Source organism: Lolium rigidum, chromosome 6, assembly GCF_022539505.1.
Source record: "Lolium rigidum isolate FL_2022 chromosome 6, APGP_CSIRO_Lrig_0.1, whole genome shotgun sequence".
In the NCBI taxonomy this organism is placed as follows: Eukaryota; Viridiplantae; Streptophyta; class Magnoliopsida; order Poales; family Poaceae; genus Lolium; species Lolium rigidum.
In genome coordinates this window covers 55,846,223-55,859,998 of record NC_061513.1, presented here as the reverse complement: position 1 = coordinate 55,859,998, position 13,776 = coordinate 55,846,223, and the positions used below count along the sequence as shown (strand labels likewise).

At 48.3% G+C, this 13,776-nt stretch overlaps 1 protein-coding gene across 1 annotated transcript; it reads right to left on the bottom strand.

Annotated features, from left to right (window-relative positions):
* Positions 1-3,692: 3,692 nt before the first annotated feature.
* On the bottom strand, positions 3,693-6,612 carry LOC124667975 (probable pectinesterase/pectinesterase inhibitor 51). The gene is made up of 4 exons (XM_047205190.1): positions 6,433-6,612; positions 5,912-6,354; positions 5,674-5,872; positions 3,693-4,580 (listed from the first exon to the last, which is right to left on the bottom strand). The coding sequence occupies exons 1-4, from the start codon at positions 6,605-6,607 to the stop codon at positions 3,892-3,894; spliced, it is 1,506 nt and encodes a 501-aa protein (XP_047061146.1). The 5' UTR covers positions 6,608-6,612; the 3' UTR covers positions 3,693-3,891.
* Between the last annotated feature and the right edge of the window lie 7,164 nt (positions 6,613-13,776).

The window sequence follows — 13,776 nt, the reverse complement described above, 5'->3', positions numbered from 1 at the left end:
TGGATATATTAGTTTTGCATTCCCTCTTCTACAAGTTCACGTGTCATGCTATTATATTATGTATCTAGTTTGTCCTCAGCTACGCCCTTAACTACCTTGTTTGTGTTGTTTATTGCAAATTTTCAATCACCAAACATATTGATTAGCATTCTCTGCTCTACAAGTTCATGAGTGATGACACTGAACCTCCTCCTATTTTGTTTATCATAAGCTACGATAGTAACTGCCCGCTACTATGTAGTTCATGGAAAATTTGAAGTCATCAAACATGTTGGTTTGCAATCCCTACTCTACAAGTTCACAAGTGTTGCCATTATAATTTATATCTGGTTAATTCTTAGTTATGACTATAACTACATGCTATTATGTAGTTCACCACAAATTTGAAGTCACTGGACATGTTAATTTGCATATCCTGATCTACAAGTGATACCACTATAATTAGTATATGGTACTTCCTAAGCTACCAAGGTAACTTACTCCTGTTGGTCAGGTACATCTCCCTTTATATTGCTCTACGCCCCTATTAGTTTATCATGTTGGAACCCGTATGAGTTTACATATGATCGTGCCATTATACAGAGGAACGACGACTACCTTTAGAAATACGGGTAACACCGGATATCTTCAGTGAATGTACGAACAATGTGAGTTGTAATGGGACTTGACAAAGAGGTATCGTAAATCCCTTGTTCTATTACGATATTCTCGGCTATATAAGCTACACAGTAGTTCAATTGCTTGTTTGTCTGACACGTTCTCACCTGAGCCGATAATTATAACTATCACATTTTTTGTGATAGGATACATCATACATACATCTTATTTTTGACTATTTATTCACATTAAATGATTTGCCCATTGATATGTGGCACAAACACTGTTTGTTTGCCTATTTTGTTTTATTAATAGTCTATATAGCCTCATATTGGTAGGATATTTATCCATATTAAATGACCTTGTTGGTATATAACAAGAAAATGATAAATTCTAGATTAGTTGACTATGCACATTGTGGTGTGATTGCCTTGCTTGTTGCCTTTAACGTGTTATGCCTTAGTTTCAGCGTACCAACTCTATAAAAGATTACCGACGATCATCCGAGCTCGAGTCAATCTCGATGATGCAAGAGTATTACTAGTGTTAATTACCATTAAATTTCTAAAGATTATGTAATATATTTTTCAATCTTTGAAGCTGATGTCATATGTAGTTAGTTCATATAGATCGTTTATCCATTATTTCATGTTTATAATAATTACGTCTATGTGCTTGTCATAAATGAGCCTATCGGCCCAACTATAGGCTGTTACGATTAATGCACCGTTAATGGGCTTTCTATAATGAGCGGGTTTGAAAGCTAAATAGACTTTTAAATGATTCACCATGTTGTACACAGAAACACAAATGAGCCATTAGCAGGTCGTAACTGTGTTGGCGGTGCTTTTCTACCGGGCTTCATACACCTGACGAGAAATTAACGGACCGGCCTTACAATGAGTTCTGGTGGCCTGCATGCTTAAACTTAGCATTCCTTAAGTGGTCCGACATGTTTAACATTTTTACGACTTGCTTAGGATGCCCAATTAATCTTAGTAGGTCTTAGATGGGTTGGCCCGATTATCTATAGTATCCTTTAGTGGGTCATCCCGATAAGGCCCTGTATGCCTTGGGTGAGCCATCCCTCTTAGACTTAATTAGAAGTTTGTAGGTGGGTTGGCCCTCTTAAACTTAGAAGGCCATAGGCCGCCAGGCCGCTTAAACATGGCATGCCTTAGATGCTGACCCGCTTAATGTTCATAGGCCTTAGGTGCGCTGACCCACTTAAACCTAGCATAGAGTTAGGTGGTCTGGCCCAAAAAACTGTGTGTAGGTCTTCGGTGGGCCACCCGCTTATTATTCGTGGGCCTTAGGTGAAACTGCGCATGTAAGACCAACATGACTTAGGTGGCCTACCTCACTTAATCTGTAGTAGGCCTTGGGTGTGCATGTCATCTACCACATATTATCAACTAGATGACATTGTTACCTGCCACCTAAGGGAGTTTTTCACGTGTCAGATGGCATGTTGCCAGCAGTCAACGACCTCATAAAAACGATATACAACGGCACAAAATTCCATGGTTGGTGACCACTTATCCGGCACGGATCAAAAAAACTGTGGTAGATATTTTGGTGACGCGATAGCCTCCATGAGTGTAGTTTCGTGCCCAGTGACTCTTTAACCACAAAAACCACCCATATAACAATTAATTTGCATCGCCCCTAATAATGACTTGTCCTAGCGTCATCGAATTTGGTTTAGATCATGTCCCAATATGCACCACTTGTTTGATTGGCGTCGGTGATGGGGTCAATACTCACCGCCTTCCAACAATCACACAAGCATAGGCCTTCCAACGACTTCCACTTAGACCATCGGTGACCGGCATTCTTTGGCTTATCGTTGCCATCTCCGGAATTTTCTTCATCTACCTACCCTCCTCTTCCTCTTCATCTTACTCTTCCTCTCCTTCTTCCTCCTCTTGGACTTCATATTATGTGGCGCCGGCGGCCTCGGTTCCACCATTTATGATGTCGTCAATGGAGGCACTCCCATCCATCTATGAATAAACATAAGGCGAGTGCAAGCCTATGATCATTATGTTTACATAATGAAGGAGCTCTGATACCTCGTAGGCATCGTAGCCACCCGGCGTCGATTCAGCGAACACGTTACCGGTGGCCCCTCCTTGATCTCTGGACTTGCTTAGAGCGCAGAAATGGAGTGGCCTCTTTTAGTACGGAAAACCCCTGCGAGCCCAGGTCATCGTAGGTGCGGTTAAGATCAAGGGGGCATGGGACATGGTCAGTGGTGCTCAGGGAAAACAAGGCGTTGAGGTTGAATCCACCGTGTAGATCGTTGTCGGCATACTCAAGGGAGAACCTTGACAACGACGTTGAGCCTGCACTCTCCTAGAAGAAGCCTAGGGATGACAACGACGCGGTCCTCGAACGATTCACATATGTCATGCTACGTTGACCAGCACGGATGGTGGCGGGAGCGGTGCCCGTGCCGAACCCTTGGATTATGGCAAGGTTCGAGGCCGCCTCCTTCTTTATGCTTGCATTGATGCGTCATACCTAGTGTTTTGCCGTGGAGTCCTCCCGCTAGAGGAAGATGGCATCCCACTCTTACTCCGTCATCCCCGCCGGCTTCACCTTCTGCGGCACCCGCCTTTGTGGCTTGATGAAAGCCCCATTCACACGCCAATTCGCCCCTTAAGTGCCTTCGACGCTTTTGGCAACACGTTGGCTAGGGAATTGGGTTGTGTTGGAAGCGCGGCGTGTGCTGGGCGGAAAAGAGTATCAACTAGGCGTGAGAAATGAAGTGGAAGAGGAAAAGGAAAGTTGCATATGAGTATCAAACATGATTTAGATGTGTCGATGCATATGAGGCCCGCCTATCGCAACCCACCTTGTCGCTTGTGTCCGTCGTGCGCACCATGTGGTTTGGGAACAGCATGAGGATGTTGTATAGGCTATTGGGTAACACCGGACAGAAACCTAATTTGGAGCGCATGGGTAGGCGCGGATTCCTTTCCGGTGCACCCAATAGCCATTTAAGACGCGGTTTGAGGGATGCCGCTGGTCGCTGGATGATTTTAGAGATTGCTTCTGCTCAATTTGGCGGCCATCATTATGGTGCCTAAAGCGACCAGCGCACAACAGCTTCATTAGTGGAGTGTTCGGCAAGCACAGCTTATCAAGATGAGTCTCCATTTCCTCATTTGAGTTAGGCACCATTGCATTTGCACGACTGCACCCCTCTACGTCAAGGCAGCACCTCAGTCGATTGGCCCACTAACTCATGCGGACTCTCGATTATGCTACTACCACGAAGCCTACAAACTACACTTTCGGTATCCACTGGTGTCCCTGTATGAAGCTGGCGACGCTGTAGACGTCGACGTGCTCCTTGGGCACCTGGCTGCTCCACGCCACCCTGCTGCCGCTCCGGTCACCACCTCCAGGCCCGGCACTGTCATACTCGCCGTAGTAGAGCGTCTTGAGCGCGAAGTCGCCGCTCCACGGCATCCACCCCTGCGGCTGTACGATCTCCGCCATTGTACACCCAACGAACACCGTCCTGGAGTACTCCTTCCATGGCCGTCCCAGGTACACGCGGTGCTTGTCGGGCTTCTGCCGGTACATCGCCATGTACTCCTCGCTGCCGTTGACGACGCACCCGCGGAGCACGATCCCCGTCGGCTGCGCCGGGTCGGTGCGGCCCTGCGCTGTGAGCGCGTTGTTCTCGCCCTTCTCCGGGTGGAGCTGCCGGGGCAGGACGATGATGGCGCTGTCGTGGAGCACGGTGGCGGAGTTGCCGAAGATGAAGTCCACCGTGCCGGAGACGCGGCACCGGGTGTAGAACTGCCGCATCGCGTGCACGTAAAGGGTGTCCTGGTGGCCCAGCAGCTCCACCGTGTCCAGCACCGTGCGGTCGCCCGTCGAGCGGAATGCCACCGCCTGGTGCGCGTCCGGCCCCGCCGTGTTCTCGATCGTCAGGTCCCGCGCCATGAAACCATCGGCAAGCACGCCTGAAAAGTAAACCACGGACGGTTAAACGATGACAAATTTACGGCTAGATCACTGTGTTTGTCGAGAAAAAACTCGGACCCGTGACTCGTGGGTTGCAGATTTGCCGATAAAGCTAAAACTGTGGGCCTTGTGATCGAATTGGCTCGTCGAGTGACCATGTCTGGTCTAGCCTGTGTGCGGGGGCAAACTGTCGAAGCAACATCTGTTTGGCAGCGTTGGAGATCACGGGAAAACTCGGTGTGCCAAGTTCGTGTCGGCACGTCACATTGTCGCTTCCAACATGACGGATAGCTAGGTTTTAGGTTCTGCTTGCTGTATATCATAATTCAACACTAAAAATTTAGTTTCGGGTTGCTAAAAATTATGGAAAGCCATGGTGAAATTTGGCAAGGTTACGTTGTGTTAGTTCTACATCAAAATTCAACACTAAAAACTTGGTTTGTGTCTTCAGAACGCTAAAAATGATCCGAAGCTCGGCAGTGTTTCCACTTTCCCTCACCAATTGTGGAAAGCTATTGTGAAATTTGGCAAGGTTGGATTTTTGTTGGCTCTACATGAAAATTCTGGTGGACTGATAGTAGATACTATAGCGCTCAGCAGACTCAGGAACAACATCGGATAAAGAAACATTTGCACAAATCATTTAAGTCCTACATCAGCAAAACAGAACATTTTGCACCCTCCCCGGCAATGAATATTGTTTTCACGATGAATTTCATTTGGTTTCAATTCAGCTTTAGCGTTTACTTCGACGGGAGATTTTTTTCCGGAGACAATTTCATCTTAGGCCGAGACTATTCTTAGTTTCTTACAAATTTGACCAAGATGTTTTCCGTCCTCATGTGCAATGCTGGACGCAACGTACAAAAGCTAAGAATTGATGGCCCACAACTCCACCACGCAGCATACTCACGGAAAGCGTTTTAGGTGCGGACAAAGTGGTAGGGCCGGTCGATCACGAGCGCCGTCTTTAACGTCACCGCATTGATCTCGTGAACGTACGTGTACGATCGCAGTAGAGACTACCAAATCCATGTGTATATGTACGTATACCACCACATAAATACGGGAAAAGGACGATCGTATACGCACCTACGGTGGCCGTGTTGAACGTTGAGACACCGGGCGTGTCGGCGTTGAGGTCGCCGGTGATGACCGTCTTCCCCATGCCATCGCCGACGAGCACCAGGTTGGCCTTCTCCCACGCCACGCTCACCGTCTCCTTGTACACCCCCTCCTTCACGTGCACCACGAACTGCGCTTCCCCGCCGTCCGGCGCCGCGGCAACCGCCTCCCGCACCGTCCGGTAATCGCACCCGGAGCCGCACACCGTGGCGTTCGCCGGGAGGCCCTTGGGCACGCCGAGCGCGTCCACGTCGGCCCCATCGGCCGCGGGCGGCGGCCAGTACCCGTCGCGCTCCGTCTGCGGCGGCGCCCAGCGGGACGTGTCGTCGCCGTACCGCTGCAGGGCGGCGAGCATGGAGATGTAGTTGCTGCTGATGGTGATTGTGTCGTTGAGGTACGCCATGGCGTCCGAGATGGTCCTGGTGAAGTTGACGTACTTGTAGGCGGACCAGCAGTCGTAGAGGTGGAGCAGCGCGGCGGAGGCGGGGTGGAGCGCCGGCGGGGACGGCGGCGGGGAGAGGCGGTGGGAGGAGAGGGCGAGGAGGGTGAGGCAGTTGGTGGCGGCGCCGGAGAGGTTGACGTTGGAGGAGGAGGCGAGGACGGCGCGCGCGGTGGAGGCGGCGGGCGGGATGCGGGCGCGGAGCGCGGAGAGCGTGGCGGCGAGGAGGTCGGAGGCGGAGGACTCGGCGGTCGCGTTGGCGGCGGAGAGCGTGGAGACGCAGGCGGGCCGGAAGCGGGTGGCGTTGCAGGCGAGGAGGACCGGGAGCGGCGCCGCGTAGGAGGCGGCGGGAGGAGTTGGCCTCCCGGACGGCGGCGGGGCGCGGTGGCTGTGGTGGGAAGAGATGGAGAAGGGGAGGTGGAAGAGGAAGAGGAGGACGAGGAGGCGAAGGGGAGGAGGCATTGCTGATGGCTCAATGGTGCGGAGTGAGAGCGTGTGGATGATGGGGTGCGGTTAGTTAGTTATAATGGCGACGGAAGGGGGCAGAGAGAAGAAGTAGGATCGTTGGGGAAGAAGGGTCAAAATTGAGAAAAGGAAATATTTGATGGTAAATATCACGGAAATGTAACGGAAATGGAAATAATTGATACCAAAATAATGGAGTACATGTAATCGTTGAATTTTTTTTCTCTTGAATATGCTACCAATTTTCATTGTTATTAGGCACGGACACGAAAAGGACAACCCAGTCAGAGCATCTCCACTCGTTAGCGGTCCCCACGCCTAAATTCGGTTGGAGGAAAATTTGGCCTGGGAGCGCCGAAGTTCCAGCCATCCCCCGGAAGGACACCCCCAATCTCGGCCATTTGACATATTTCAAACAAATTCGACATAAAATTTAACAAGTTCGGCAAACAAGATTCAGAAAATTGCTGAAACAAGTAGGCCGTCATCGAAAAACAGGCAGGCGGAGGAGCAGGCAGATAGGCCGTCGTCGAAAGATGGCGGAATATAGGCAGGTGGGAAGGATGGACGGCGGAATCTGGGCAACAAGCCGGCGGGGTGGTGCCGGCGGCGAGAGAGATACGAGGGGTGGGGGAGGATTTTGAGTGAGGTGGTGGTGGGGTTCGTGTGTCCAGTCGCCGACAGATTGGGCCCTTCCCCGCTTTTCACTCGTACGGACTCCCCGGTAGCTCCCCGGGGGACCAGGGATGGCGTGGGCTCGCCGGATGGATGAAGGGCCAAATCCGGACGAAAACGAGGAACCGGGGGCGCGACTGGGCCGAATTTCGCCATCCGGATGGGAAAAACGTCGCTCGGGGGCCTCATCGGGGAGACGAGTGGAGATGCTTGGTGGCGTGTATTTCACACGTTCGTTGGGCAACCCCAAGAGGAAGGTATGATGCGCATAACAGCAAGTTTTCCCTCAGAAAGAAACCAAGGTTTATCGAACCAGGAGGAGCCAAGAAGCACGTTGAAGGTTGATGGCGGCGGGATGTAGTGCGGTGCAACACCAGGGATTCCGGCGCCAACATGGAACCTGCACAACACAACCAAAGTACTTTGCCCCAACGAAACAGTGAGGTTGTCAATCTCACCGGCTTGCTGTAACAAAGGATTAACCGGATTGTGTGGAAGATGATTGTTTGCAGAGAAAATAGTAAAACAAGTATTGCGAGCAGATTTGTATTTCAAGTATTAAAAGAATGGACCGGGGTCCACAGTTCACTAGAGGTGTCTCTCCCATAAGATAAAAGCATGTTGGGTGAACAAATTACGATCGGGCAATTGACAAATAGAGAAGGCATAACAATGCACATACATGTCATGATAAGTATAGTGAGATTTAATTGGGCATTACGACAAAGTACATAGACCGCCATCCAATCGCATCTATGCCTAAAAAGTCCACCTTCAGGTTATCGTCCGAACCCCTTCCAGTATTAAGTTGCAAGCAACGAGACAACCGCATTAAGTATGGTGCGTAATGTAATCAATAACTACATCCTCGGACATAGCATCAATGTTTTATCCCTAGTGGCAACGAAGCACAACACAACCTTAGAACTTTCCGTCATCGTCCCAGGTGTCAATGCGAGCATGAACCCACTATCGAGCATAAATACTCCCTCTTGGAGTTACTAGCATCAACTTGGCCGGAGCCTCTACTAATAACGGAGAGCATGCAAGATCATAAACAACACATATGTAATAACTTGATAATTAACATAACATGGTATTCTCTATCCATCGGATCCCGACAAACACAACATAGAGTATTACGGATAGATGATCTTGATCATGTTAGGCAGCTCACAAGATCCAACAATGAAGCACAATGAGGAGAAGACAACCATCTAGCTACTGCTATGGACCCATAGTCCGGGGGTGAACTACTCACTCATCACTCCGGAGGCGACCATGGCGGTGTAGAGTCCTCCGGGAGATGAATCCCCTCTCCGGCGGGGTGCCGGAGGAGATCTCCGGAATCCCCGAGATGGGATCGGCGGCGGCGGCGTCTTAGTAAGGTTTTCCGTATCGTGGTTTTTCGCATCGGGGGTTTCGCGACGGAGGCTTTAAGTAGGCGGAAGGGCGAGTCGGGGGCCGACGAGGGCCCACACCACGGGCGGCGCCCCCCTTGGCCGCGCCGCCATGTGGTCCGGCCACCTCGTGGCCCCACTTCGTATGCTCTTCGGTCTTCTGGAAGGTTCGTGGCAAAATAGGCCCCCGGGTTTTGATTTCGTCCAATTCCGAGAATATTTCGTTACTAGGATTTCCGAAACCAAAAACAGCAGAAACAAGAATCGGCACTTCGGCATCTTGTTAATAGGTTAGTTCCGTGAAAATGCACGAATATGACATAAAGTGTGCATAAAACATGTAGGTATCATCAATAATATGGCATAGAACATAAGAAATTATCGATACGTCGGAGACGTATCAATGCTCTCACCAATGTCTGTTTGGGTCGGGTAGCTACCCACCCCACACACATTTGGTCTGTTCTAGCCGGGGTTTTTTTCTCCTTCAATTTCACCAAAATAGATCAATATATAATCAAAGTGGCCATACAAATTGGAAATAATGGTTCAAATACGGATAATTTACAGAATCACATAGTCCACACCAATGGTACCGAATAATAGGGAATATGGAGTAGCAAAAGGGGCACAAGTTCGAATGAAAATAGGCAAAGTAGAAGAGATGTGTGTGACACGCTCGGGTGACAACTTGCTTCTTCTGGAACCAAGCCCTTTGTTCTGGATCCATGATGCTCAAGTTGTCGAGCATGATTCGGTTCTCCACCGCATGCAATTTAGCCTTTGCCTCAATCTTTTGAATCTCTATGGCTTGTTTTGTGAGGTCAATGAGCGTGCCAGCAGTGGCCTCCTTCTTCCGACGCCATTTCTCGTCCATCTTGGCAAGGGCCTTTTCCTTCTCGGCCATCATCATCTTCAAAGTCTCACTCAATGCCAGTGGCGAAGTATCACACTTGAGATCGGCCTTGCTGGTCTTGTGGCTGCTTGGCCGAGATGGAAGGGAATTATTGCCCGAGGCTTCCTCTTCACCATCAAGGGCTACCGCGAACCCACCTCCCCATTCTCGATGCTGATCTTGTAGGCCTCATAGCCAGGCCTACACTTTGGAGCATTCTTGACCACCCTCCAACAATATACCATGTAGTTGCCCTTCTTCCAACTTGCCTTGAAGAATTCCAAGGCACGGGGCACCTACACATATGAAATTTGATATATGTTATTGATATGAAAAGCCATGTACATTGTCATATTGAAAAAAGTATCTACCCTTACCATATCGGCGATGCCGAGGGAGCTCACAGGGTGTGAAACAATGTGATAGATCGCCACGCAAAAGTTTCTAGTCTATTGTTGGATGTACGGCCACCTCTTTTGGATTGAAAGTTGGTCGCGGTTACTATTAATTCGGAAGGGGGCTAGTAGACGGTACTCATGAAAATCTTGGGTGACATTCCTCCAATATGCATTGCCTTTTTTGCTCGGCACGGCATATAGAATATTGGCTAGTTCCTAGCAAAGATTGGCACATCATGTGGTCCTCCTTGCCGATGTAGCTACCGGTCCTTTGGCCCACTCCCTTCTTCTTTCCATCAGTGAGGCCCTCGGCCTCGAGCTTGATCTCACCCTCATCAAAGCCCTCTCCTCGCCATCATCAAGCACGGTTGTGTCTTGATATATTGGTTAGGAAAATTGACAAAACAATGGCTCCCTTCGATGTCATACCCTTGAGTATGTTGCTGATACGTCTCAAACGTATCTATAATTTTTGATGCTCCATGCTTGTTTTACACTAATTCATATATGTTTTGCTCATACTTCGTTGCACTTTTATACATTTTCCGTAACTAACCTATTAACAAGATGCCACACTGTCAGTTCCCTGTTTTCTGCGGTTTTTGTATTTCAGAAAAGTTGTACAGGAAATATTCTCGGAATTAGACGAAAAAAAGACGAAGTCAATATTTCTCTGTAATGAAGAGTGAGTCCAGAGGGGGCTCGAAGGGGGGCAACAGGGCAGCCACGCCAGCCCTAGGCGCGGCCTGACCCTGGCCTGCGCCTAAGGGTGGTGTGGGCCACCCTTGCCTCCACCAACATCGCCCCTCCGCCTATTTAAGCACGATCTCGGGAAAACCCTGAATACCCAAGTCTCCATCCACGAAAAGTTCCGTCACGACCGTCATCGCAGAACCCATCTCGGGAGGGTTCTGAAGCTCTTCCCGGCAACCTGCCGGAGGGCGAAATCATCGCCGGAGGCATCTACATCACCATGCCCACCTCTGAAGTGATGCGTGAGTAGTTCATCCCTGGACTATGGGTCCATAGCAGTAGCTAGATGGTTGTCTTCTCCAATTTGTGCCTCATGTTTAGATCTTGTGAGCTGCCCTATATGATCAAGATCATCTTTATGTAATGCTACTTGTGTTTGCTGGGATCCGATCAATATTGTATACTATGTTGAGGTCGGTTATATATTCATGTCATATGTTATTTGTGATCTTGCATGCTCTCTGTTGCTAGTAGATACTCTGGCCAAGTAGATTCTTGTGACTACAAGAGGATGTATTTATGCTCGATAGTAGGTGCACGCATCTAGTTTTCTGGGAGAGTAACAATAACTTCTAAGATTGTAGATGTGATGTTGCTACTAGGGAGAAAACAATAATATTTTATCCAAGGGTAATTCTATTCTTTACTTTACACACATTGCTTAATGAGATAATCTATTGTCTGCAACTTAATACTGAAAGGGATTCAGACGATAACCGGAAGGTGGATTATTAGTCATAGATGCAGTTGTATTACGGTATATGTATTTATTGTAATGCCCAATAAATCTCATAGTAATCATCTTGTCATGTATGGTCGATATTCTGTCAATTGCCCAGCTGAAATTTGTTCACCCAGCATGTTATTTATCTTTATGGAGAGACACCTCTAGTGAATTGTGGACCCCGGTCCTTTCCTTTACACTGATAAATTCATCCACTGCAATCCTGCTCGGTTTACTTTTCGCAAGCACTGTTCTCTTTAATTACTGCAAGCATCTCCTTTCACTCGATACATTTAATACTTTGTGTTCAGCAAAACCGGTGAAATTGACAACCTCACTGTAAGTTGGGGCAAAATATTTTGGTTGTGTCGTGTGCAGGTTCTACGTTGTTACTGGCGCCAGTAGTGTGCTCTGCCGCTAGTCAGCTAGCAACACCTTTAGAAGTCACTCATTTCTCCTACTGGTCGATTAAACCTTGATTTCTTACTGAGAGAAAACTTGCTGCTGTGCTCATCATACCTTCCTCTTGGGGTTCCTCAACGGTGTGCAATCTGCGCTCATCAAGCTCTTTTTCTAGCGCAATTGCCGAGGAACTGAAGAAAGTTACACCATAGAGATCGCCAACTCCCACGGCAACAACATCTCTCATCTCCAATCTCATTACTTTGTTATTGTTTTGCTTAGTTTATTTTATTTTGTCTTGTTTGCTTTATCATATCTAAAACACACAAAAATTAGTTTTATTTATAGTTGTCTTCATATCAAAAACATAAAAAAATTAGTTTCTATTATAGCTATTATTACTTTGTTTTAATTTGCTAAAATAAGTATTCCTGAAGTTGAGGTTCGTTCTTTTAAGAAACAAGGGGGATAAAGTTTGAAAGATGCTTGGTATAGAATAAGTAATGCTCATCATAGATTTACTAAAAACAATCTACCATGATCCTCCTTAGAAATTTTTATGTTGGTTTATCTAGCTGAAATAGATATGTTTTGGATACTCTCACGGAGGGTAATTTTCTGGGTACTCCCGCTTTGGAAGCCTGCAATTTAATTGAAAGCTTGGTAGGAATCCCAATTACTAATGTTGTTAAAACTGAGAACACTTTGGAGGATGCTATAGAAAGACTAAGCTCCCTGCCGCGTTCCATCTCGGCGTCGAACGCCGGGTGGGCCGCCCACTCCTCCTCTGCTTCCTGCTCCACGTCAGCCATGAACTTTGCGTCCATGGCCGCGTCGAGGACGTTGTCGGTGCTTTCATCGTCCTCCAACTCCTCGTCGGAGCTCTCGACCGGGGAAGGTTGAGTCGAAGGTGGAGGTGCGGTAGCCTGGCCGCACCTGGCGCTGCTCATGGCAAAGGTGGAGGTTGTGCAGCGGCGGCGCTACGGTGGAGGTTGTGCGGCGGAAACGCTACGGTGGAGGTTGTGCGGCGGCTAGGGTTTTGTGTGGGAGGAGATGAGATGTGTGCGCCCCACTTTATATAGGCTAGAGGCAGGCGACAGGCGCGACACGGGTGGCATCGCCATTACTTCGTGCGCAGAGATGGGCGACGGCCGCTCGGCACGCGAGGCATCGCCATTAACGTGGTCGTAGACTGCCGAAGCGACGCCTCGGCGCCAGTACTGACGCGCCTAAGAAGACACATCGAGCCTGAGTCGCTGCCAGGCGGATCCAACGAAACGTCCGTCAGACGCGACCGGACACTCAGCGCGTCGGCGCAGCGTCCACAAATACGCATCTGAGGTGCATATTTAGGCTAGGTTTGCGTCTCCACGGATAGCCGAACACTATGCGCCGCGAAAGGATGCAAGCTCGTGATGGGTGTGAACCACAATGGGTGAGATCTGACGATTCGATGATGTCAGCCTGGCAGTCTTGTGTAGATGAAAATAGTTTTGTTAGATTGCTTCTGCTAGGTTTGGTGTTCATCTGTTAACGCCACTAGTTCATTAGTGTAGTGTTCCACAATCACGGCTTATCAAGGTGGCTATCTCCACTTTCTCACTTGAGTTAGGCGCCATTGCATTCGGGTAACTGCAGCCCCTCTATGTCTGTCACCACCTCAGTCGATCGGCCGACTAACTCTGGCGGATTTTTTTTTGTTTCATACCGGTTTATTAGGTTTATTAGATGTACACATAGTTCAGAAAAATATGACTGTATATTTGATCAACAAAATATATGATTTATTAGGTTTATAGATGTACACATAGTTCAAAAAGATGTAAAAATAAATTTAATCAACGGAATATAAATTACACTATGTAATAAAAAATAATTATATATACTGTAGCATTGTAATCCAATTAACCGGTAGAGAT